At 42.8% G+C, this 27,288-nt stretch overlaps 1 protein-coding gene across 1 annotated transcript in view; it reads left to right on the top strand.

Annotated features, from left to right (window-relative positions):
* Positions 1–27,288, top strand: part of LOC147679544 (sodium-dependent serotonin transporter-like) — an 842,014-nt gene that overhangs the window by 144,732 nt on the left and 669,994 nt on the right. The window contains exon 2 of the mRNA XM_086943132.1: positions 2,147–2,281. Coding sequence (XP_086799258.1) covers positions 2,147–2,281 — 135 coding nt within the window. The remainder of the gene's footprint in view (positions 1–2,146; positions 2,282–27,288) is intronic.

Genomic DNA, 27,288 nt, shown 5'->3' with positions numbered 1-27,288 from the left:
GGTGTGGTGTCCTTTTGTAGTGCTTACATTGTATTACTGTTGGTTATGTGCAAATGCTTTACACACTGCCTATAAGATAAGCCTGGCTGCTCGTGCCAAGCTATCAAGGGGGTGAGCAGGGGTTATTTCAGGAGTTAACTCCCTTGTCCTGACTAGGAAGAAGGGTCCCTACTAGGACACAGTTGCAAACCTTTGCCAACTAGAGACCCCCGTTTCTAACAATGCAGTGAAGTTGTGTGGCTCACTGGTTAGAGGCGGCAGACCCGAGAGCAGAGGACGGCCCGGGACCAGGGTTCGATTCCCGGCGCGGCAGGTTTCTGGACCAGGGTCAGCGGACTCGATAATTCTCTCGCCTCGGTGCCCACTCTGATCAGCGATCACACTCGGCAACTCTGGGCATTAGCTTGCCTCATCTTCACTAACGGCCCCACCAGACCGCCGGGGATGCCTGGTCTCACCCTGGAGATACCCATTAAGGGAACATCTCTCAGGGAAACCAGGAAGGGTTTCGCAGCGGTCGAAGCGCCTTGGGACCCTACGGGTAAGTAGTGCGCTATATAAATGCCTATACATTTACATTTACATTTACAATGCATTCGAATCTAATTATGTTGTACACTGCAAGGTCTCATACCAATATTTGTGAAAGCATGAGGAAATAAATGGAGTAATTCATCTTGTTCAAACTGTTTGCAAAACAATTTTGGAAAAGTTTGATTCCTTTTAAATTGTTTTTCCCACAAGTATGGAAAGCTAAAAGAGGATCTGCAGTTGGAGCCTACAGTGAGTTAGCACATGATTTAATCCCTCTTATTCGTGAAAGGATGCATGGGAGTCTTGGGTTTGGAGAGAAAAGGAGCCTTTATTAAAGGGGCGGGGTTGGTTCTCGGTCTTTTATGCTCAGTATTTCCCAGGCGCCTTTAATAAACTGACGTTTGAAGGCTCAGAGCAAGGGTAAGGGCAAAAGAAAGAAAAACAACTAAAATCGATTCTTTTAGTTGAATGTCTTTGGCTCTAATGGGTCCCTTCCTGGTACTTCTGGCCGTTCAGCCATGGGGTTGTTCCAGGTCTGGTCAGCTACTGGTGTGCGGGTGTCCGTCTCCTCAGATAGGGAACCGGAAGGAAACAAAAACAGAAGAAGTGTCAGGTCTCTTCCTTGGGGTTATTAAGAATGATAGGGATTTGTGCTGCCACCACCGAATCCTAACTGTGGGGTGCCTAAGTGAGGGAAGGTATAAGTGTGCTAATGTGCTGTGCCCCGTATTCCCTCCCACAAACCCCGAAACAAAAAGGAGCCCGGCACTTGCCTGAACCCACGGCCCTCCTGGGCCGCGGGGAGGGGAGTCGCAGCCTCCGCTTCTCCTGCTGGGGTACAGGACTTGGTGGCACTGCTCCTAGAGCAGTTATCCTTCTTGGTCTTCTCCTCCGTTTGGGGCAGGTCCCGCTTCCGTAGGTCTTCCTCCTCTTCCGTGGTCTTGAGTCCAGGGCTTCCATCCTTACCTTCTCGGTCCGCGTTGCTCTCTGTATTTCTCTCCTGTACCTCCTCTGATGGCTTGCTCAGCACCCACAGCGCGTTTATAGCACCTCCCCCAGGACTCGCTGTTACCGGCCTGGGATTTCCAGAATAAACGACTAGGCCGCTCAGTCCACTTCTGGCTTGGGCCCGTCGTCCACCATGTTGGAGGGGTCCGTGTCATCCGGCCCGGACGGGAAACCATCACAGAGACCAATTTTAGAGAAGATTTTTTTATGGATTCTTTCTTTGTTGTGCCAAAACTGTGCCAGTAACAGCAACATCATATGGTAGTTCCAGGGTACCACATGGCATGTTACGTGCAGGTGCTGCAGAACCCAACGGCCCATACCTTTGTATTCAATCTACATTCCAAAACTTCCCATATTATTTCCTAAGTGTTAAGCAAACGTTTGGTAAAGTATTTGCCCAGCACCAACCAATCTAGCCAAATTGGACTAAAGCAGTGTAATACTTTGGCATAATTTTGAATGGAGACACGCATAGGCTAAAAACATCAAAATCTCAGTCCAGATCCTAGGTGAATTAGGACATTTTCAATCTGATGTGTTTAGGACTATGAAATTAAACCCACAATTTGATTCTATTTTGTATGGTTTCTTGTTTCTATAGGCGCTTTTCTGATTCCTTACACATTGATGGCTGTATTTGGAGGTGTCCCTCTCTTTTACATGGAGCTGGCTCTGGGACAATTTCACAGAATGGGGGCAATACCAATTTGGAAGCGAATTTGCCCTATATTTAAAGGTAAGAACTTATAAGCATTAAAATGAATACATGTCACATCCCAGCCGCTAATAAACTCACAACACAAACATTATATTGCAATTTCCACCATTCCTCTCTCTTGGTCATTCAAGAAATTCGTGCACGCCCTCCTGCATCCACAAAAAAGCACCCCCTTCATCACAATCCTGGCTTCGATCAAAGATATTTCTTGTTAAATGATGACCAGATAATATTTACTGATCTAATCAGTCATTACATAAAAATTTGGAGCACAGTTTTTTTCATAAGCCAAGCAGCTTTTCTAAGCAATGCTCAACAATACTGAACTAATTTGTCAAAATAGCTATGCCCTAAATAAACACTCTGAAATTTGAAAAAGGTTTGAGGCATTGTTCTATTCCTATTGCCATTAATCGTTCCTGGGCACAACTTCATTACATTTCAACAGTTAAAGCTCATGTGAACGCTCACCCCAAATATTTCCCGCAACCACTACCTGTTGAGGCTCAGAAGCATATGGCATAATAAAAGCACAGCTGTGGTCATCACATACATAGCCACAGCACTCTCACATAAGCCACACTACAAACCCACAACTTGCTATTTAAGCATACTTAATTCATTACAATACAATATAGCAAAGAAACGCTCAACTTTCTGTTTTTTGCAAATGTTATAGCTTTTTTGAACTCTGTCTCAAGTCACCATATTGTACTTCTGAGATGTAAATATGTAAAATAATGATGGCACTTTCGATCAGGACACCTCCAATTATGGGTTAACTTTGTTTGGTTTCCACTTCTTATCACATATTCTAGCGTGTGGCATGTGGGCTCACACACTGCAAAATCCATTATACCCTTTTCATTGTATTGTAGCCCTGAGCAAGTCATGGGAAATACCCGATACGACGATACACGTGTTGGCTGGGCACCAAGAAACAAAATAAAATGAAAAACAAAAGACAAAGGTAGTCCAAGATATTGCATATTGTGTACATTATTGAATTGAAAGAGTGTGCTTGGGAATCGCTTTTTGGTACTTAGAGATATCTCTTGGATTTCAATTCAGGAGGTGGAGTGATTCCTCCTTCCTTTGAGCACCACTATTATAGATATTAGTGGAAACTGATATACCGATAATTGAGAGTGCCTCCTAGAGACTCAGGAATCTATCACCCATGGTGTGTATCATTTGACTTTAAACCGGGTCAGGCAGCACCAACGGGGACTAACATATAAATATTCTAGGCATCATGGATCGAGACAGAATAGCTGGATAACCATTCAGCAACCTGGCAAAGGGGGATACAGTATTCACAACATTAAGTAGTGGGAACCAACAATAGAGAGAAGGCTTGAGGGAAATATTCATCAGATTAGAGAGGCTCAAAAAAAATGAGAGCTCCAAGTGGTGGAATGGCATCACACTGAAACAGTATTTAAAGCTAGATAGAATCTCGAGGGGACTTAGGCCACAAATTCTGCCCACATACGACGATTTCGATGATGATCTTCACATGATATGAGCGAAGGAATTGACATCTAACTCCATGAAATTAATGGGAATCCTAATAGAAAATGCTGAACGCAAGGTTAAAAGTCTACAAACAGAAATCTCAATGGTGGAATCTGAGATTAGGGACTTGAACCTCAAAGAAGCTACAGAAAAGAACTATACAATTCTAAGTGAGATTATTCAGAAACATCAGGATGCTATAAATCTAAGGAAAGCATGCAAATTAAAAAGGAATTAAATTGACTACAAATAGGGTAAAATTTTTACATTTATTAGGAAATATGGTCACATGATCACTACCGAATACAGGGAATGTGTGAAAATGACACAGGGGGAGCCTCTGCGAGCTCGAGTTCAACATCTCTCAATACCACACCTACTAGCGAACATGACGCTGAGACAAGATCAGACTCTGCGTTCCGGAATATGTCACATGACTGTTTTTAAGGGCGGTGCGCCGGATAAAAAGATGGCACAGAGGACAAGTGAAGCGCAAGGAAGGTACAAACAGATCCGAAGGGGGAAGAAAGGACAGACTAGAGGAAGAAAGGAGAGGAATGAAACTAAGATCCTGGGACAAGAGGAATTAGAGGGAACTCAGAACAGGGATTTGGAAGTGATAAACCTGTCAAATAAAAACCTCACAAATTATATGATAACTGTATTACGTAAAGGGATGAGTTTCTGCCCTAGGGAGCAGGGGGACATCTGTAAGTCAAAGGTGGACTTGTTCAAATTTGTAAGGAAATTGAAACTCAAGACATTCTTTACCTTGAACCCTATTAAGAATAAAGCATTGATTGACAAGTCTTCTGAGTGCCTGTCTGATATTTTAACCATCCAAGATGAACGTGATACATAGTTACTGTTATCAATCACAGATCTAGAACATGACCCCAAAGATATGGAACGCCTTCTTGTGACCTTACATATTAACACGACTTGACCATTACAAGTGGCTTGAAAAACAAATCGAAATGGACCCCGGTCTTACCCAGTAGGAATAACGTTGATGTGTTCCTTAAACTAGTCTTAGATGACCTGGATAGGTATAGTACTAGACAACTTACACACGGAGGGACACATGATGATAATCTGTTTAAAGGAGAATGACTTGCATTGATGGAATTGAAAAAAAGTTTGGGGCTATCACCATCAGGGAAGCCGACAAGGAAGGCAACATAGTGGTCATGAATTCGAATGATTATAATCAAGAATTATTGGCGTAACTTTTCTGATTCAACATGCTATGAGAAACTTAGAGGCAACCATATGGGATAATTGATAGACAAAATCAATTCACATTTGAAAATTTGGTATGACAAGTGTCTGATTGATAATCATGAATTTCTATACCTGAAAGTGGCGAGACCCCGATTTCCCTGCATATATACCTTACCAAAGGTACACAAAAACATACCATTCCCACCTGGTAGACCGATTATTTCTGGTATAGGGGGACCTACCGAGAAAATATCTCAATATGTTGATCTCTTCCTCCAGTCACTAGTACATAATCTTCCCTCTTACATCAAAGATACGAAACATATCCTTAGTCTCCTCATAGATGTAACATGGGAGGAGGGGATGATTCTGACCACACTAGGCGTGACAGCATTATACATGAGCATCAATGTAGATCTTGGGATGCAAGCAATCAGATGCTATTTGAACAGGAGACCAGCAATACAAGGGGAACATACGGAAATGTTGATGGCAATGGTTGACGTGATCTTCTCCAAAAATGTATTCTTATTTGGAAGAGATTGGTACAGACAAAAACTGGGAGTTTCCATGGGATCCAGATTCTCACAATCCTACGCAAATCTCTTCATGGCATGGCTGAAGGATGAGTGGATCTGGGGACCCAGAGGGAAAGATTGGTGTGACTCCATTATATATTGGGGAAGATATATAGATGACTGTTTTATGATCTGGTCAGGCACGATGACCCAATTCATTGCCTTCTGTGAGCATCTGAACAACAACAACATGGGAATTAAATTCACATGCAGATTGCATCGACGGTGTGAAATGCACTGCTACATGTGAGTAGTGCACACCCCAGTCACCAGATAAAAGCTATCCCATATGGAGAATTAGTCAGGGCAAGAAGAAACTGCAGCCCTGACAAGGATTTCACTACATGTGTGGCAGATATGAAAATCCGATTTAAGGCAATGGGGGTTTGACTTATAGACTATAAGGACGACTGAACGAAAAATTCAGAATATTAAATGATCTGACATATTACGTGACAAAAGTCCTAAGAATAGAGACACAGGGCCATTAAGATGTGTCATGGATTACAATGGGGTATCGAAGGTACTCAGAAAAAGCATAAACAAACGTTGGCACATATTACGATCGGATAAGTCACTACATGACTACATGACAGCAAAACGCAGCCTAACATTCAGGAGGGGAAGGACACAGAGAGCACAATTGAGTCTTAGCTACCTGAGACCGAATATGACAGATAACTGGTTGAGTCAACTTTTGAACTGTTTTACAAATGTGGCAATTGTATGGTATGCAGTTGGGCAGCGGATAAACAAAAGCAATTTGCAGGTGCGTATGGCAACATTTATGACATCAGATATAACATCAACTGCAACACAAAATAGGTAATTTACATTTTGGAATACCTATGCAAAATAATGTGTGTGGGCAGCACTATCAGAGCACTCAAAAAGCGAATAGAATACATATTAGGGCAGTTAATTGTCAGGATCAGAGATATCTAATAGCGACACATATGACAGAGTGCCATATGCAGGGTACGCATAAGACGTTCTGATCTTTTGGGCTAGACAATAAACAGCCTGCCCCCCTATGGTGGCAACAGAGAAGAATTATGGATAATGCATTTGGGTGCAGTTGAACATGGCCTAAACACGGACCATGAACTACAATATTGAAATTGGACCCTAGGAACAAGACTGTTTTTGTACTGATCCATTCCTTTCCCTGTTACAATTACACATACAATAGGAACAAGACCATTTCTGATCCCTTCATTTTCCCCATCACATATGACACATAGAATTGCACACATGTACATGGAATGACATACTCACAATCTCACTCCCCGAGATAATAATTTGAATATTGAACGCATCTTATTACAGGCACGATTTGTACTCTGCTTCTGAGGGTACCATCAGTAGGAGATATACATGTGAACAATTGAATTTGGACAGTTATAATGGGAACACCATGCTTTTCTTTGCTTGCATAATGATGATGGGATTACTCCTTAATGTAAATGATTATTATATATATATATGAACAACGACTATTTTGGTCAGATCTCTCCCACAATAATAATAGGATTGACATGTATATATGATAATTGAGCATACGTACGTACTTGGCACATTCGCAGCACATTACTATTTTTATGGATGATGTATATAATGTACTATTATAACTGGGACGCAATGCAACACTATTGATTGTTTAGTGGTTTAATCACTTTGCATCACTCATAACCTACATATGTTTAAACTGAGACTGTGTTCTGAATACGGATATGGTGTTAACATGGTGGAGCGGGACTAGAGCATGGAGACTAATCAATATATATCGAGGCTTCAAATGATGAGAAGAATCACTTCAAACTCGTAGGAGCGTTAAAAACAGATTTGTTGCAAGTTTATATGATACGGGGGTCGTGGTAGTTGGGTGCAGATATATTGAAGGAGCATTACTGCATCGGTAATCTAGTCACAATAAGAACATCACCCACTCAAGATGGCACCTATGTTTGAACAGTAGCCAAGGACATCACAAAGTGACATACGATTTCCAGGTTAAATAGTACTTCCTTTCCATCTCAATTACACGACAGGAGTTAGAACGCCGTGTAGCCACGGAGTGAATGTCTGGGTTACACGTACAAGTCCTCTTGGCACTTAGGAACAATGCACTCTCTATATGAAGTCTCCATTTTTGGTGCATTGACTGGCACCGACTCTGAATATATCAGGTGATTATATTCTTTTTTGTGTCAAACATTTTCTTTATCAATGGCAGCTGCACGTCTTTCCTTTTGCTGCGCGCAGCCGCCTAACTCAATGCTTGTGGCTGTACAGCATCCACCTCATGGAGCCACAGCACAAAACAGTTCAAAAGGACGCCAGAGTTAGGACACAAGCGTCACAGACAGGGTGCACCCTGGAGCCGGCAGCAAAACCATAGTGCTGTTCACTTTAAAAAAAACCCTGCATATCCCAGTTCCACCCGATATTTCACAGTATGTGATAGCTATATTACATTCCGTTGTATTGCATGCCAGCAAAATTTAAAAAATTCTAAAATAGCCGGGTGTGCCTCGAGGAGCTGAAATGCACCTCTCCAGGAACTGGCGACGGGGGAGTGGCAGGGGCTGCCGTGCTCGCTTTCGAAGACAATTTGCCTCATTTTTGCCTTCGTAAACACAACCTGTTTTATTTATTTATTTAGTGCATTTTAATAAAGTGCGGACATTATCCAAAGGTGCCAGAGCGCTGTACAATAGAGCCAGTTACGTTGCAAGAGAAAAGTGTTACATAATAGAACATTACAAAGATAAACAGGAGACTTAAAATAAAGGGTACACAAACACAAAATCCAACACAGCACGCAAGGGTGCGGAATGTACAGTAAAAATAATAAAAATTTCCTCGAGGGGCTTGAGAATGAAAGTATTAGTTCTGAAAGTGTCTTTGGAAAAGAAGAGATTTGAGGTTGGCTTTGAAGATCCGGGTAGAGGAGGTGGCACGGAGCAATGGGGGAAGCGAGTTCCAGATTCTCACCTCATTGTCTGAGAAGGATTGCGCCATTGATCTTTCCATTTTGACGGGGGCTCAAGCAGAAGCTTTTCGACATTGCGAGAAGGTCGAGAGCCTCCGGACAATTTAAATTTATTCGCCAGGTAACGAGGGGAGGACTTGTGTAAGGCTTTGTGTGTGATGCAGGCAGTTTTGTAAATAGATCTTGCCTCAATTGGAAGCCATCGAAGAGAGGACAGGATAGGAGAGACGTGGTCGCTTCGTTTAGACCCTGAAATGAAGCAAGCTGCTGAATGAAGGATGGATTTGAGAGGAGAGAGGTGGGATTTGGGTAGGCCCGTCAGAAGAGAATTGCAATAATCCAGTCTTGAGAGAACCAGAGATTGTACCAAGGCTTTTAAGTCTTTCACCAGGAAGGACCAACGGATCTCCCAACAGAAGGCGCAACTGGTAACGTGCGTTCTTAGCAATAGAGTTGATATGGGAGATTAGTTTGAGTCTTTTGTCAAGAATGACACCTAGGGACTTAGCGCTGTCAACAATGATGGGTTTGTTATTGAGTAAGTTCAGCTGATCCATCCAAGATTGAACAGGAGGAGGTGAGAAAGAGGTGGAAAGGAGGAGGAATTCGGTTTTGGAGGGATTTAGAATGAGTTGGTGAGCTAACATCCAGTTGTGAGTAGAGTTGAGAGTAGAGTTGAGTAGTGAGAGATCGTGTGCGGAAGACACCTTGAGGTAGATTTGAGTGTCATCCGCAAAAAAGATGGTAATGGATCCCAGATTTGCTAAGGAGGTTCCCTAATTGTTCCAGGTAGAGATTAAACAAAGTGGGTGCCAGGATAGAACCTTGAGGGACACCTTGGCCTACAGCCAATGGAGATGAAAGACTGTTCGCTATCTTGATCATTTGGGATCTGTCCGAGAGGAAAGAGGCAAACCATTTAAGCACTCTGTCATCCAATCCCATTCTCTGTTGAAGAGTTTTGAGGATGGTGCTATGATTAACAGTGTCAAAGGCTGCAGAGAGGTCTAGACGAATCAGAAGACACTATTCCCCAGAGTCGAGTGTATGCAGTGCATCATCAATCACTTGTAGCAGGGCTGTTTCAGTGCTGCAATTTTGGATGAAGCCAGACTGGAAAACTTCAAGGAGATTATTGTCCATAATATGTATGGAAAGTTGCTTCTCAACACATTTTTCTTTGATTTTTGAAAGAAAAGGGAGGTTGGTGATAGGGCAGAAGTTGTTGACGTCGCTCGCATCAGCAGAGGTTTTTTTTTAGAAGAGGGGTAACCTGTCCTGATTTGAGGACAACAGGGAGGGAGCCTTGACTGAGAAGAGATTAACTAGTCTGGTCCAGTAAGAGAGAGTATGGGTGTAGAAATAGATGGCGATGACGCTAGGGATGGGGTCAGAAGAATGGTTGCAGGGTTTGGTTTCGATGATGCATTTGGGGAGGTCATCTTCCGAGATGATGTCAAAGTTCTGGAAGGTGACTAAGGATTTCGGCTCCTCAATGGTGGTGGGGTGGGCGACCTGATTCACCAGTGCTTTGATCTTTTCATCAAAGAATATAGTGACATCTGCTGCTTTCTTTGTGGAATCCTCAGGCTTGATGGTTAGGGGAGAACAGTTTCGGTTTTTGATGAAGTTTCTCATGCAGTTACCAAGCACCAGATTGCTGCAGAGAGCAACACTCAGTTCACCACAGGGATCTAAAAGGATCCCGGACAGTATCCCAGGATCATTTAATAAGTAGTATGTGATTACATTATGCAAATATAACAAGCGCTAAGGAGTGGATTAGTGCATCCACGTCGTATGATTTATATATTTAATCATTTGACTTTATTAAAGCTATGGAAGGCAAGAAGCACATTAAGCTTCAAAGGCAAAGGGACATTTTCAGCAGAATGGCATGATTTCGTGGACGTCAATTAGGTAGATGATGGTAGCAGATTTTGCCACTGACATACCACTTTGTGCCCCTGCAAAGCCCTTTCTATCTCTAGGTTCGAGCACACTTCAAAGTGGGCGGGATATGTGGAGCACCACATGCCCATAATTTTTAATTTAAAAAAAAAAAGCTACCCTGTTCTTTGTTACAAGATGACCGTCCTGAATCTCTTGCTTACGGCTAGAGCGTCTGACTTTGAAACCGGAGAACCGGGTTTGAGTCTGATTGGAGGCTTAACTGTTATATTGGGCAAATCACTAATCTCCCCGCACCTAAAAATAAATGAGACCGTCTGTAATGCACTGGTGCTCAGGCTCTGATACTGTTGAGTTTGCGCTATATTACCCTATAAACAAAAAATATTAAGAATAGTAATTTTAAAGCCGGGAGTACTCATGGAAGGGAGGGAATATCCTGTTCTTTGGAGGGAGGGGAAGACAACTAAACCTGTATGGTAAGGTTTACCAGGGTGCCTGGTGCCTGAAAGGAATATAACTGTGTGCGACTCATTAATGTGCAAATGTAAAGGCTGCTTGTAATCTTGAAACTATTGTATTGCGTATTTGGTGGCGCCTCATTTTACACTGTATGTAATGCAAGTTAAAAGTAATGACTTACATATTCGCAGTGATTATTATCAGAAGCTGGGACATTATAACACCATTGGCAATAGGTCGCACATTTACGCGAGTTTGAGCTCTTGGCATTGTAAATGACAATGCCTTTTATTTATGTTTTGGTGTTTAAAACATAAGTAAAATACATTGTCATTTACAATGCCAATAGCTTACATTTGTGTAAATGCGAGACCTAGTGCTTTGCAAATGCTTGTTTGGACTGATGCTGCTCTTTTGTGGCTCTGTGCAACAAGATTCTGATAACCAGACCCCAGTGCATGTGCTCTGACTCCTAAAACATGTCAGATTTGGCTGTACTCCTGATTGGCACATTTAATGGTTCTATAAGTCCCTAGTATATGGACCCAAGTGTACTCAAGGTTTCTAGGTTAAATGCCACTAGTGGACTGAAGCACATATTGTGCGACCACTAAAGTGATGGCCCCTGCACATTGGGTTTGCAGTTTTAAAATTAAAATTAACCTTTTACCACGCCTAAACCTTCCTTTTTAATACTTATAACACACTCCTAAGTTCGGACCTAAATGACTATTAGGCAGGGTGCAAGGTATTTAACAATTAAGACATGGATATGTCCTGGCAGTGGAAAACTTCTGAAGTCTTTTTTTCCACTGTGGCAAACCTAGGTATCCTACAGAGAAGTACTGTGTTACAAAATAATAGTTTATAATGTCAATGTTTTGTTTTTTGTTTGAGAGTAGCTAAAAGAATTATTGAATGGCTCATATTAACACTGACAGTAGTTTAAAATCCAACTTAATGGTCAAGTCAGATTTTATATTATCATTTTGAAAATGACCCTTTTAGAAAGTTGTACAAAAGGGGGTGGTGATGGACGGAGCATCTGAATCAATCAAACACTCACACCCAGTCAAAAGATCTGGGTTTAATCCATCACCGTTCTTTAGCCCACTGTGCCACCCCAGTTCAGACATGGCTATATGCAAATCAGTCTGACCCTGTGCCTCATGGGAACAGTCCAGCCCGAACTGCCAAGCCATGTCTTCCCTGGACCGGAAACAAGCTTCCAAGGACCGGTTTCTGACATTCCAGCCGTCTTCAGCCCGGCTTGCTTGAATCCAGTGGCAAAGTGAGCAAGTTAGAAAGTTGTCATTTTCCTGCCTGAGAAAATTTGTGCCTTTCCCCCAATCTTCAGCATCTGTGAGCTGAATGGCTCCTTCATTAAGTGTAAAGTTGCTCCCTAAGCTGAGTGGATGGTCATCTGGGCTGTGCCCATGAACGTAATTAACATCAAAGGATGTCTACCTGTCACTGGCAGATGTAGCTAACAGCTGGACCTTAACCCCTCTTTATCTTGCTAGCCAGCCAGGCACCTCCCAGAACCGTCTTGAGTGACCACGGGGGTCGGTTTGTTCATTTTCCTAGCCACACATCTAAGGCACTGTGGAAAAGTTTACAGTAAAACACGCAGGGAGTGCTGCAAAAGTGGGTAGGGTCACCCCTGGTTGGTTCCCCCCATCCACAGGCTGGCACTCGAAAAACATGTGGCTCTCCCATTGTCCTCTTCAGAGCACTTCTGGACCGGTGGAAAACAGAAGAAGGACTGCACCCGCTGTTGTGACTTGTGAGGAGATTCCTAGGGCCTGGACTTGCTCCCTCTTGTACCAATGGCACAGAAGTGGATTCCAAGAGTCAGTTGACTGACCTCCATTTAAGCTGCGGGGACACAAAAGTTGCAATAAGACCACTTTCCTGAAAAAACCCAGCTGATTAGTTAAAACTTGACCTGTACGGAGCCTGCATGTGGATTCTGTGGGAGTGAATGTGGTGATGTATAAGGGCTGAGTGATGACAAATCATGGAATGTGATGATGCCACATCACTGCATTCTGTTATTCTAATCCTAGCAACTCGCCCCTTGTGACTCCTCTGTCAAACATGTTTGTCGTAGGGTCCAGCCTCAGTGCACTTCAGCTTCGTCCCAAACTGTTTGGGACTAAAGGAAACTTAAAAAGAAGAAAGGAATCACTGCAAAAGGAAAACTGGTTGCGATTTTCATTTGGGGAACACCATTGTTTTGTGCAGTATCTTTCAGTGAATTTTCTTAAGAGCAAGTGGATGTGCAAATATTCAAGTCAGCGATTTGCACACTGTTATTCGGTGCAAAATCAGTATCAACATATATATTTTTCTTTCTGCAATGTGCACGTTAACACTTGGTACAACTTCTAATCCAGCATATTTTCATCAGGGATTGGCACTCTATTGTTTAGTGCAAATCCTATGTCTACATGTTGCAGCGATTTGCACGTTTTTTGTATGATTAAGAAAGCTGTCATTTAAATATCATTGTGGTAGTGTGCTTTATACTATTTTGAGTGTTATTTTTAAATATTTATAAGTGAATCATGCAGATGTACCTCCACTTGCACCATTTTTGCAACATCCAGGTGAGCCACGATTGATGCACACAAATTTAAACCAGAAAGAAAAAAAAGTTTCATGTATTACTATTTGGGGTGGAAGGACAAAGTGTTTTTGATCATCTACCTGAGTATGAACCTACGGATGAGGAAGAACTTGATGAGTTTGATATGGCTGCGGCTCAATTGGATAAATACTTTTAAATGCAAATTATTTAGTAGTACATAAATGTACGTTTTTTACACAAGTACAAAAGCCTTCCAAGAGCATAGATCCCTTTGTTACTGCACTGAAAGTCCTCGCAGTCAAATGTGAGTTGGATGGTTTTACCTCAGAGTTGATCAGGGACACAGTTAGTGGTATGGTGTAGTTCAAAGAAAATACAGGAGCGGCTCCTTACTTGAAGGAATTAATCTTTGTACAAAGCTATAGATATAGCAAAGAGTATAGAAGGATCGTATGAAGACGCAAAGTTCTTAGAGGAATCATTCAGCAAAGTGACATGTCAGGGGCTGTAGAGGGCAAACCAATGGCAATGCCAGACCATAACAAAAGTAGGGATTTGAGTGAAGCACTACAGCATAGGGTCTCTTTATAAACTACGGACCCCTGTAACAACAAGCTGCTGTCACTCCTTCCACCCCCTGGACGTCCCCTATTTCTGCCCTTACTGTTATATAGAGCTCGTTACCCCGCCGAGCAAGGATGAATCGCTGGATTATCAAATGTTTCTTTTAAACTGCAGGTCCTTGCCCAAACATAGCCTGGAAATGTCATTGCTGTTGGATGAATATATGCCTGACGCAGTCTTCTTGACTGAAACATGGTTGACTCAAAACTCTGAGCCTGACCTGGTGCAAGCCCTTACACCAGGCTGATATGATATGATATGATAAATGATATTTGTCAAGCGCACGTTCACCCACGGTATCTTGGCACTGGGGTGGGAGAGCTGTCTGGAACTGATCTGAAGAACTTAGTTGTATGCTAACGAGAAGAGCCAGGTTTTCAGGGATTTTCTGAAGTGAGCATGGGAAGGAAGAAGCAACAGTGAAGGGGGAAGGGAGTTCCAAAAAAGAGGGGCCTGTGTGGAGAGCCGCAAACCTCCATGTTTTTTCCGCCTAAAGGGGCGGGGGGTGAGGAGATTGTGAGTGGAAGAGCGGAGGTCGTGCTGAGGAGCATATCGGTGCAAAAGAGAAGAAATGAAAGAGGGTCCCTGAGAGGAGAGAGCTTTATGAATCAGGCAGCCGAGTTTGAAAAGGCTGCGCAGAGCCACTGGGAGCCAATGAAGGCTCTTTAACAGGGGCTCAGTATGGGTGGATTAAGGCAGTCCGTAGGCCAACCTGGCTGCCTGGTTCGGGAGATAACCAGCGCCAAGGTGACCTGGACAAGAGCTTCGTAAGAAAGGAATCTGCTGATTTTTCGTATGCGGCGCAAGTGGTAGAAACAAGTGGAGACCACAGACTTAATTTTTGCCCTCATAGAGAGGTCTTTGGAATGGTGATCCCTAAACACCTAACAGTGTCAACAGGGGAGGGGAGGGACCGAGTGAGCGAGGCCAGAAAAGAGAGTTCCAAGGGTTGTTGTGGGGACCAGTGAGGACTAACTCCGTTTTGTCAGGGTTAAGTTTGAGCTCATTATAATTCATCCAGGAGCTTATGAAGTTCATTACAGAGTGGACATGCTATATAGAGGAAGGGGAGGAGTCGATGCTGAAGATAATCTGGAGATCATCCGCGTAGTTGAAAATAGTGACAGATTTTTGTTGAAGCTCCGAGATGAGAGGACGGATGTAGAGATTAAAAAGAAGTGGTGAAAGCGAGGAGTCCTGCGGACTCCATATGTAAGGTGTTTTCCCACCGAAGAGAAAGGTGGGAGGGATACTGCTTGAGTACGGTCCTGAAGAAAGGATCAATCCACTTCAATGGTAGCCCCCGGATGCCGGCGTGTTCGACACGTTCAAGTAAGATGGAATGGTCTACCGTGTCGAACGCCACCGACAACTCCAGGAGCACCAGAGCCTGGGAGATGTTCTGATCCGCCCCCTTCTTAGCTCCTCATGAACGGCCAAGGCGATAGACTCGGTGGAGTGCTGAGGTCTAAAGCTAGCCTGATGAGGATCAAGGAAGTGAGAGGATTCAATAAAGACACTCAAGCAGCTACCCACGTAAGCTTCCAAGACTTTACCCAGGTAGGGTAGAAGGGAAATTGGACGGAAATTGGAGGGAATGTCGGGATCTGATCCTGGTTTTTTCAGGATGGGAGAAACCACCGCAGTTTTGAAGGAGAGGGGAACCACTCCTGAGGAAAGGGAATTGTTCAGAAGGGCAAGAGGGGGCGTGGGGATGTTGTGGTAAATCTCACGGCTAATATGAGGAGGGCAACAGTCCTGAGGCGAACCCGACTTCACTTTCCCTAAAAGAGAGAAAAAGGTGTCATTGGTGAGAGTGGGGAACGCAAGATAGTGGGAATGGTTGGGGGGGCTATGGAAGGGTGCAGCATAGTGGCAGCAGCAGGGATACTAGATTTTATTGTTGTAATTTTATCAATAAAATAACTGTTAAGGGAGTCGCAAAGAAGTTGTGATGGGGGGGATTTAACAGTGACGCAGTCAGGTTTGACCAGCTCGTCCACGATGGAGAAGATAGTTTTAGATTTGCAGCTGGCACTAAGTATTTTTGCCGAAAAGTGTGTTGATGTGGCCGACACGATGGCCAACTTGTAGTCCTGTAGGGCCTTCAGGGTCAGGGTTTTCTTGAGGGGGCAGTAATGAAGCCTCCAATTGCGCTCCAGTTGATGCAGAGCGAGCTTCCTGTCCCTAAGGTCTTTGGTGAACCAGAGTTGGGAGTCGTGGGGTCTCTTAATTTTTAAGATCTTAAGGGAGGCAAAGTTGTCTCTCGCCTGGGTCAACCAGGAGGAGAGAGCGTCTGCTTGGACATGTGGCGAACATTGGGAATCCGAAAGGTCAGGAAAGGCAGAGAGGGTGGAAGTGAGATTGGAGCAAATGGAAGGAATATCTACATGCTTCCAGTTTCTAACCATGGTGGGGGCGGCTGAATGTGTGGATATGGTAGCTGGAAGGCTAATAGAAAAAGAAACAAAGTAGTGATCGGACAAGGCACAGGGGGATACCTGAAGCTCAAGAATGTCTAAATTAAGGCTCCAGGCCTGATCCAGAGTTTGCCCTTCAGGCTACCAGATAGCCGCACTGACCACGCTCACGGAAAAGGCGGGGGCTCGCAATCATCTATAAGGACATATATACGTGTCGTTGTTCCTTGGAGACCATTGCGGACTGCGAAAGCATGTCTTTTGTTATTGAATTCTCCCCTAATGATAGCTTCACTGGCATTCTTATTTATCGCCCCCCTGGCCCAGTTAAACAATTCCACACAGCTTTACCCTCTGCGGTGGCCGAACTGGTTACCTCCCCGTCAAACTTCACGCTACTTGGCGACCTTAATATACATTTTGACAATACCATGGACAACCTCGCCGTAGAGATGACGGCGAGCCTAGCCGCAGTCCAGCTGGAACAACTTGTCCTATCTCCTACTCATGTCAAAGGCCACCTTCTAGATCCTGTATTCAGCAACTGCGCGTACCTCAAAGTGGGCCCCATCACTCGTCTTCCCTGGACTGATCACTTTCTGATTCCACTCACTTGGACCACACACAATTTCCTTCTCACTACCCCTACCCCGCGAAGAATGTGGAACTGGCCCAGACTACGTCTGGACCAGTGGAACAGCAATCTTACAAACTCTAGACCTTCACTCACCTGTGATCCCCCTTTAGATAATAATGAATACAACAATTGGATCATGAAATCACTTGACTCTATACTTCCCTTTCGTACTACCAGCTTAAAAAGGCAGCGGAAAACAGCGCCCTGGTACTCGGATGAACTCAGAGGCAAAAAGCGCCTATGTAAGAGGCTGGAAAGGAAGTGGCGCTTGGGCTATGCCGCCACGGACAAAGCTACTTATAGGGAGGCTATTAGAGCCTATAAATCTGAAATAAAACTAACACAATTGGCCTATTACAGTGAGAAAATTATGTCGGCCAGATCCAAGCCCAAAGAGATGTATCAAATAGTAAAAAGTCTGACCACGCTTCCACCACCCTTGGCCGCTAACTACAACCCACTCTCCCGATGCAATGACTTGGCAGAATTCTTTTTTCATAAAGTAAATAAAATGTACTCATCTTTTCCAGATATGGATTCAGATCCCCCCATCCAAGGATCACATCTCGCTACAGATGCCGAGGACTTCCATCAAAATATTTTAGATCATTTTCCCCAATTAGATTTTGAAACACTTGAGCCTCTGATGCACCAAATAAAGTCTGGCTCCCCATGTGACCCCACCCCCTCCCCGAGCACGCTGGTCTCCGTCGGCCAGGTCATTCTTCCCACGCTCATGGAGTTATTGAATTCTTCCATAGTGACTGGTATGGTACCACCCACATGGAAACATGCTATGGTACGAGCACACCAGCAGAAACCCACCCTTGACCCCGGCAACCTCAACTACCGCCCGATTTCCTTGCTCCCCTGGGAAAGCAAAATCTTCGAAAACATATTAATATCTACCTAACTAGGTTTCTCGAGAGTAACCATCTGCTTGACGTTACCCAGACGGGCTTCCGTCCTAAACATGGGACGGAGACTGCTTTGATGGCGGTCACAGAGGAAGCTAGGCGGATCTTGGATCAGGGGGGTCAGTGGCAGTGATCCTCCTTGATCTGAGCGCTGCGTTTGATACGGTGAACCGCAAAATCCTTTTGCGCCGTCTCTATAGTGTGGGAGTATCAGGAGAAGCTTTGGCCTCGTTCAAGTCCTTTCTAAGTGACAGGACTTTTCAATTCTTTGAAGGAGCCTCTGTCTCCGCAAGCAAGCCTCTGGGCTGTGGGGTGCCGCAGGGCTCATCCTAGAGCCCCACGCTATTCAATGCGTACATGAGACCGCTGGCTGAGATCGTTCGTCCCTATGGTATTAAGATCATTACATATGCGGACGATACTCAGCTAGTGGTCTCTCTTGCGCAAAAGAATTGCCACCAACCACAGACCAGTCTGACAACTTGCTTGGAACAGGTCAAGAGTTGGATGACGAAGTCGTGCCACGAGCTCAACGGTGATAAAACCGAGCTTTTCTTGGTCCATCAGCTCCCTCCACCTTGGAGTTTTTATGGCCTGTTAGCTTGGGCGCGCCCCCTACACCCAAAGACAATATAAAAAGTCTTGGGGTGTGGTTGGACAAATCCCTGACCTCGGTCTCATCAGGATGATGAAAAAAATCCTTCCGCTTCTACCTTTTGAAGCCAAGCAGGTAGTCATGCAGGGTCTAATCCAGTCCCGCCTTGATTTCAGTAACGCCCTGTATCTAGGGGCGCCTGAATACTGTCTGCAAAAACTTCAGCAGATTCAGATTTGTGCAGCACGCACATTGCTTGGTCTGCCACGCAGAACCTCGGTGAAGCCTGGGCTGAGAGCCCTGCATTGGCTCCCTATCAGGGAGAGAATTGAGTTCAAGTCCATGTGCATCTCGCATCAAGCATACTGGAAATTTGGCCCAACAATCAGTCACTCTCTGATTACCCCTCATCGGCCCAACAAACAGCTTCGCTCCTCCCACGCCTTTTTGGCGGCAGTTCCCCGGTTCCGGAGATCCAGAGCTGGAGGTCGGTCATTTTCCTACAACGCAGCCAAGTTATGGAACTCACTCCCTCTCCATTTAAGATCTAATCCTAACTTGATGACCTTCCGCAAACAGCTCAAAACTTTTCTTTTCAATAAATCAGGCTAACCCCTGGGCCGATCACACTGGAGGTTACTTACCTAGTTCTCTAGCGCCTGGACGCCTCAGGGCAGCAGTTGCTCCTAATAAAACCCATTTCATTCATTCATTTCAACCCAGTGTACCAGTGTATCAACCACGGAGAGTCTGCTGTTACAGATGCCATTCACCTAATCAAGGGGTCTATTAGAATGTCGGGCGGATCGCCACCGCCCGCATGGCGGTGGTGATCCACCCGACATTGTCCTCCGTCCGCATCCCATTTTCCCCCACCACATTAGTATGGCGGTGGGGACCCAGGCAGATGGGAAGACCATCCGCCGTTTTTTGACTGGGCGGAAAAGGGGATGCATTTGGTAGCGGTGCAAGACATCGCCATCCATATTACAATACATGCGGTGATGTGCCTTTCCATGGCGGCATTGCCACCATGGAAAGGCATGTGGTTACTGCATGCAGTGGCCTATAGAGGGGGTGGATGGTGCACATGGGGGGGGTACCTGTGGTACTCCCCAGCATTTGTATGCACACAGTGCAGCCACATCATTGTGGCGGGCAGTGCTGTGTGCACCGCCCACCACAATGTAGTGGATGGGGGATGCCACTGTGGTGCTGGCATCCTAATTCCCGGTGCAGGACCGCCGCATCACTGGCGGCCGGTCCCAGCACCGCTCGGGTGGCTAATAGGCCCTCAAGTGTCTACTTACAAGCATAGCCCTGCACATTGACAATAGTGTAAAAAGTGTGGCAAAAGAAGACATTTCTTCAGGGTTTGCACAGGGGGCAAGGGCAGCACTGTGCAATGTGTCTTTAGTGAGCAGTGTGTGGATAATGAAGATGACAGACATGAGGAGTATATGGAATTGTTTTTAGGGGTGTTTTGTGAGAATAATAAGGGAGCTTCTCATTTACCTGATATTGATGTTCTTATTGAAGTAAATGCAGTAAAACCATTAGTAGATACAGGGGCTCATATCACCATTGTGGCACAAGGGAAATGTGATAAGTTTTGGCCTATAAAGTATTTGTTGCCTCCAGATATTTTGACAGTGGCTTTGAGGGTAGCAGGGTGGACCTGATAGGCTAATCCTCGGCTACCATTGAAACGTTAGGGATGTCTATCAAAGGGAAGGTGTATGTAGCACACAAAAGCATCAATGCACTGGGTTTAGTTCATCAAGCAGAATTTAAAATGACCATAGGACCTGGGTCAGATACTCCTGTTATCATTGCAAAAAATAACATCAAATCAGTCCCTAATGTGGAGAATTTATGGGAACGAAAAATTGAAAAAGTGTTTCAAGAGAATTAAGGAAAATGTCAGATATCACTTACACTATCAAAGGCAGGCAAGAAATTACACCAGTGAAACACAGGCTAGTAACATACCTTGGAGCGTAGGTAAAGAGTTCTCAGACATGATAAGGGATATGTGTGAACAGGGTATTATCGAACCTTATGGCTATCTCCCATTGTTTTGGTGAAAAAGAAGTCTGGGAAACTCAGGATGTGCATGGATCTAAGAAGTGTCAATGGAGCCATCTGGGTTGACAATTTTCCACTGCCAAGAATTGAAGACTTGATCACCAACATTGGACATTCAAGCTGGTTCACCAAGCTGGACATAAGGGTAGCTTATCATCATGTCAAATTGGATATGGATTCACATCTGACAGCTTATGTATCTCCAAATGGAAACTTTTCAATTCTGCAGAATGGCATTTGGCGTAGCTTCTGATGCAGCAGTTTTTCAGAGGTTATTGTCCTCCATGTTCAAAGGAGTACCACAAATAGCAGTGCTCCAGGATGATATCTTGGTGTTCTCAAACAGAGAATCTGAATATGTTCAAGTAAAGTGTCAAAGGTACTTGAGAACAGAGGATCTACGTCACTGAAAGACAAATGCATTTTTTAAACTAGAGAAATAGAGCACCTAGAACATGTTTTCTCTAGCCAGGGAGTGAAAACTAAGCACTGTCTGGTGGAATTCATAGTAGATACTCATGCTCCTAAGAATAGGGAACTACTACTCTCCTTTTTAGGGCTATGTGAGTTCTGTGGCAAGAAATTTAGTAAATCTAACTGAATGCTTTAGAAGGCTGTGGCTGTGTATGTGAATACACATTTAAAGTTATCAAGGAAGAAATTGTCAAAGCACCTGCCTTGCGCGTTACATCACTGCATTCCATAAGTGTCAGTTACTCCTATGCCTCCATAGCGATGGACGTGCTGGATCATCTCTAAATAAACATTGATGTATTTAATACTATCTGTGTGGAGAAACTCATTACAGTGAGTCTTGGTCTACAATTGTTGTTTCTGAAGTGGTGCAAACCTTAGCTGGTCTTAAAGGGTACTCCTCCTGCCCAAAAAGCAAAAGCTGTGGCTAAGAAACGTTTTGCTAAGATTTCCACTGAAGAATCGGGGGGAGACCTGGACCGCTGTTGAGCTGAAGCTATCAATATCAAATCAGCAGTTAGATCCAACTTGCGGGTCTGCCCCGCTAAAGAAAATCTGACTTCCAGAAAAGTTTCTAAGTCTGAAATTAGAGGCTTTCACCTAGAGCAATGCTGAACCAAAGCTGATTGACGTTGATTCTTTACCGCTTAAAGCTTTCCTGCCTTCATCGACAAACGCATTACGACACCACTGGTCAGCAACCCACCATCATTGAATCTCGACTCAGATCCAGCTTGCCCTGCTGATGACTCGTCAACAACAATATTTTTTTCCAGGAAATGTCTAAGTCCAAAGGTAACACTTTAACTTGGACAAGCCTGGTCCAGCTCTAGCGCGACAACTTGCCCGCAATGGTGCCTGCCACTTTTTGTTACTATTTTTATTTAAAACTTCAAAAATTCATATCTCCGGTTCCCCTCATTGGATTTTTGATGTTTTGGTGTCATTCTGTTCACTGTTTTTATAAACTGGAGTGGGTTTTTAATGCATTGTGTTTTTAACTTTGTAACTGTTTTGGATCTTCAAATGCTTTATACTTTTTCTTAACTATAGCCTGACTGCTATATATTCATAGCTACCAGGGGTTGAACTCAAGCCTAAATTACAGAACTCTTTACTGGACCTAACAAGGATAGTGACGATTTTACTTGTGGTGGATTATCATCCACACCAACTAATCCACGTTTTTACAAATAACATAGTAGACCAATCCCTTCATTACTGTGCAATCAACAAGGTCATAATACTTAATACATTCACATCACAAAACCTGTTAAAGCAAACATATTCCCCCTCCATTGAAAACAGCTGTTTAGTATGTAGAAACTTAAAGATATTGAGGCAGAATAAATTGTTAATGCCTGCTCAGGGAGAGGACATTTAGTAAAAGTTATTTTTTTGAGAAATGTTACCGGAAATCTTTGGGGTTCTGAAATCATTCTTTGACCATATATTCAACCTCCTAATCTGCAACGATAGATATGGTAAAAGATTGGATGAAAAGAAAAGAATGTTGCAAGCAGCAGTGAATGGAGGAGGACAAGAAAGCAGTGGTGGAAACCTTGGAGAATGATCATTAAAATGGTAAAAATTGTTGGAAACTGCTTTCTGGCTGCTGTAGATTTCTGGTTGAAGTTTCTGTTTGATTCTTTAATATAGCCTTGGAGCCATACACAGTGGGCTCTACTGTCTTGTAAAGGCCCGCTGCAGGGTTAAAGGCCCATGACAAAGGCGAAGCCCTTTAAAAAGGGAGCAGGCATGTAATGGCCGTAAGAGCCCACTACGAAGGGCTCCAAGGCTATTAGAACATTCCTCTCCTAGAGGGCAGAATGTTCTAATAAGTAAAACAAAGGCTTCACTGAGCCAAGGGGAGTGAAATCCCCTCGGGCTCCTTGAGGCCTTTGTTCGCAGCAGCAGCTGTGAACAAACATTGGAATGTTGAGGCTCTGGGCTTCTACCGGACATTAGAAGCCCTGAGCACTCCATTATCTTCAATGGAACTCTCAACTTTCCAATGTTTTAATTTAAGGAATACGTGCATTGATGGAGCATCTTACCTGCATACAGAAACAACAAAAAATATATAATGTCAACTAGAGATGCTGGCCGATTACTATCTTGCTTTACAGCACCGCATATATATCACAAATAAAATAGGTAATACCTGCAAGATGCCAGTAACATGTAACCTAACAATGATGTAATGGAAATATCTGGTTAATTAATAGTGGGCAGCCATTCAAGTCTCTGAACATGTTCTGACTAAAGAGGTAACTTTATTTAGATCACAAACAGAATATCGACCACAAACATATAGGGTCCCATTAGGATGCGGCGGATTGCCCCTGCCAGGCTGGCGGTAGTCACCGCCGGCCCGGCGGGGGCAATCCGCCCGCCATCACCACTGAAATGACCCCCGCCACATTAGGATGGCTGGGGGGTCTGCGGTGGACGGAAAGACCGTCCGCCACTTTTCCGCCAGTCGCCTTTGCCACCGGCGGAAAAAGTGCGTACATATGGTGGAGATGTCTGCGAGACACCGCCAACCATATTACAATGCTTGCGGTCGTATGCCTTTCCCCAGCGGTATTGCCACCGTGGAAAGGCATACGGTCCTTGCTTTGGGGGCCCGTTGCGGGCCCCCAGGGTGAAGGGGGTGGGTGGTGCACATGGGGGGTACCTATGGTAACACCCAGCATTTGCATGCACAATGCGGCAGGCTCCGCGTGCTGCCTGCTGCTTGTAAATGCAAATGCAAAATAGGCATTTTTAACATTGCTGCGGGTGCTGCTTGAAGCACCGCCCGCCACAATGTTAAATATGCATGATGCGCCTGCCAGTGTGGCGGGCGCATCATAATGTGCACTGCAGGACACCCGCACATATCGTGGGCGGTCCCGTTTCCCGCAAGGCTGGTGGGCGGACAAAGTTCACCCGCCATCCTAATGGAGTCCATAGATGTCAAAAATAGTGAGAGAAAAACATAGTATACAAAAATATTGACTCCCTACACTTAAAAAGGTGAGTACAAAAATGTCAAAAATATTGTTTATAATAATAGAGTTGTATTAATTATAAATTATATATAATTTAAAATATTAAAATAAACATATTAAATACTGACATTTCTTTATAAAAAAAAATATATAATTAAATGTATATTTCAACAAATACAGAAAATAAACTTCCTTTTAAAAATGTAAACATACACACATACATATATATGTGCATATATAAAAATATAAAGAACTAATATTTTAATTACTAATATATTTGGAAAAATCAAAAATAACATAATATTATCAAACATACATGTAAATATATTTAAATATGCCAAAATCATAACATATTAAAAAGGGGAATCAATGTAATTTAAAATAAAAGTTAAACAAACATATTTTTTAATTTAACTAAAAATAAGTTACAAACAGAACACATTTTAAATTATAAATATCATTATTATTATTATAATAAATCAAACACACAATTATATACATTACAACATAAAATACATTATTACAAATTAAAATAAATACATACAAATTTCTGACTACATTAAAAAGAAAGCATTTTTATACTAAATAAATATTAACTCCCATCTAACACAACACAACAGCAACAAAATATTTTACATCACACACAAATAAGATTTACTATTCTAACTACATATAAAATTACATAAAATATAACATTGCAAAATACTATAATTTACTATTCCAACTACACATAACACAACACAATTAAATAAATCCCACTCCAGTCAGTGCAACAGTTGGAAAGTGTTGGATTGCGGAGGGTTAAAATTTACATTGCCCACTCCAGTCAGTGCAACAGTAGGAAAAGTGTTGGGTTGTGGAGGGGTACGTTTTACTATTCCCACTCCAGTCAGTGCAACAGTAGAGAAAATGTTGGATAGCGGAGGGGTAAAATGTACTATTTCCACTCCAGTCAGTGCAATATTAAAAGCAAATAAAATATCTGGAACAAAATTAAATATTTTAAAAAGTATTTTTTAACTTTAAATATGTTGAATAAAAAATACAAATATATTTAATATTACAAATTTGAAAAATAAAAACATATTACAGTGTTAAATACATATTGCATTTTTTTATTATTATTTTTATTTGCAAACTGGTGAGGAAGACATAACAATGTTCATATAATAAAAAGAAAACCAATTACATGAAGTACAAAGTAAATGTAACATGATCATAACAAAAGCTAGTTCCATTTTTCACTGGGAACAGATTACAAAATTATTTCTTTTGTACAGACATACATAATGTCGAAGTCACGGGAGGGATGTAATCAATTTCAAAATGCCTATCCGTAAATAAAAAAGAGAGAGAGGAGCATATATGTCTCCTTTCTCCTATTCTCGCCCTTTAAGCATGAACAGGGTTATCGATAAAATTGCCCCATATTTTCTCAAATTTTTTTAGTGAGCGAACTCCTCTAAGGTTAGCTAACCCGAGTTCCATAGAGCGGATTTCATTAACTAGTGACCACCATTCCCAGATATTAGGGGTTTTGGGACTAATCCAAGCTCTGGCCAATGTAAGTTTAGCACAAGATATAAGAATCGTTATCAGTGCGGATTGAGGTAGGGAAATAGGATATATATCTAGTAGTACAGTTGATACGCTGAGAGTAGGTAGAAATATCTTTTTGATTTTCAGAACTTTGATTAATTCCCCCGAGAAATCCTTTAGAGTTGGACAGGAGAACAGCATATGTTCTAGGTCTGCAGCGTAAGCAAGGCATTTGGGACATTTGGTGCGGTCCCCTTGAATGTTATTAAGGGACCACTTTGAGATCTTTTCTGGTGTATAATATAACATGCAAATTGTGTGAAACTGTTGTAGTCTTAAACTAGATGAGCGTACCGCATTGTTGATGTTAGATAAAGAGCATATAATTTGCTTAGACGTCATATTTAAACCGGTTTTATTGCTCCATTTTGAGCAGGTTTAGAAAAGTCGTCAACTTTGACAGCACAGAAGTGTATGTATGCCTCACTTATCAATGATTTGTTTTTAGTAGAATATAGACAATCCCAAATATCAGAGTCTAGAATATTAAGTAGCTGTTTCTTTCTGATTAGGAAATCGTGTATTTGTATGCATTTAAACCTCATAATTTCCGTCAGATTGTAGAGAGTTTGTAAAGTATGAAAGTCTAAAAAACCCTTGAGCGCCATATAGGTCCCCCAAAGTATTGATACCATGAGTTGACCATCTGTGGGCCGTTCCATCGTTGAAAATTCCCGGAAGGCCAGGATTGTCCCAAAGCTGTAGTTTCGGGTGGTAAAAAGAGGTTTTGCAATAAGCCAGAATGTTAGCCCATATCCTGATAATGTCTTTAGCGGTCTTAAATTTCACCCTTTTGTAATAGTTAGGATCGTTAGTTCGTAGTAAAAACATATTAGATTCAGATTTTAGCATGAATACGTGAAAAAAACGAAGTATTTTCGTTGTGTAGCAGTGATCGTAGGCGCTTGATAAATGAGGACCAAAAGTATAACTTAACATCTGGAAAGTTTAAACCACCTTTGTCTGTACTATTTTTAAGAAGCTTCAGCGATCTTCTAGCTTTTTTGTATCCCCATATAAAGCTGCTGAAGATCCCGTCAAGCTGTTTAAAAAAGGAATTATTTAGAGCGAGTGGGATAGAGCGGAATAAGTATAAGAATTTGGGAAGTATCTTCATTTTAATAAGGTTGATTCTGCCGATTAGATTCAGAGGTAGTCTATGCCATTTTTTTAATGTAACAATGGTTGATTTCGTTAATTCATTATAGTTAAGATTATTGATTTCTCGTATTTTTAAAGTAATTTTTACACCTAAGTAGGTAGCAGTCTTACATATTTCAGGAACCTTTACTGCTGGTAAGTAATTTGCTATAATTTGTGTTTTATTTGAGTTTAGTTTGTAACCGGATACTTCACCAAATTTAAGGGCCTCTATATCAATTCCCTCTAGGGTC

The sequence above is a fragment of the Lissotriton vulgaris genome, chromosome 11 (genome assembly GCF_964263255.1).
Source record: "Lissotriton vulgaris chromosome 11, aLisVul1.2, whole genome shotgun sequence".
Taxonomy (NCBI): domain Eukaryota; kingdom Metazoa; phylum Chordata; class Amphibia; order Caudata; family Salamandridae; genus Lissotriton; species Lissotriton vulgaris.
Note: the sequence above shows the minus strand (reverse complement) of the source record. Positions and strands in the feature narration are given on the sequence as shown.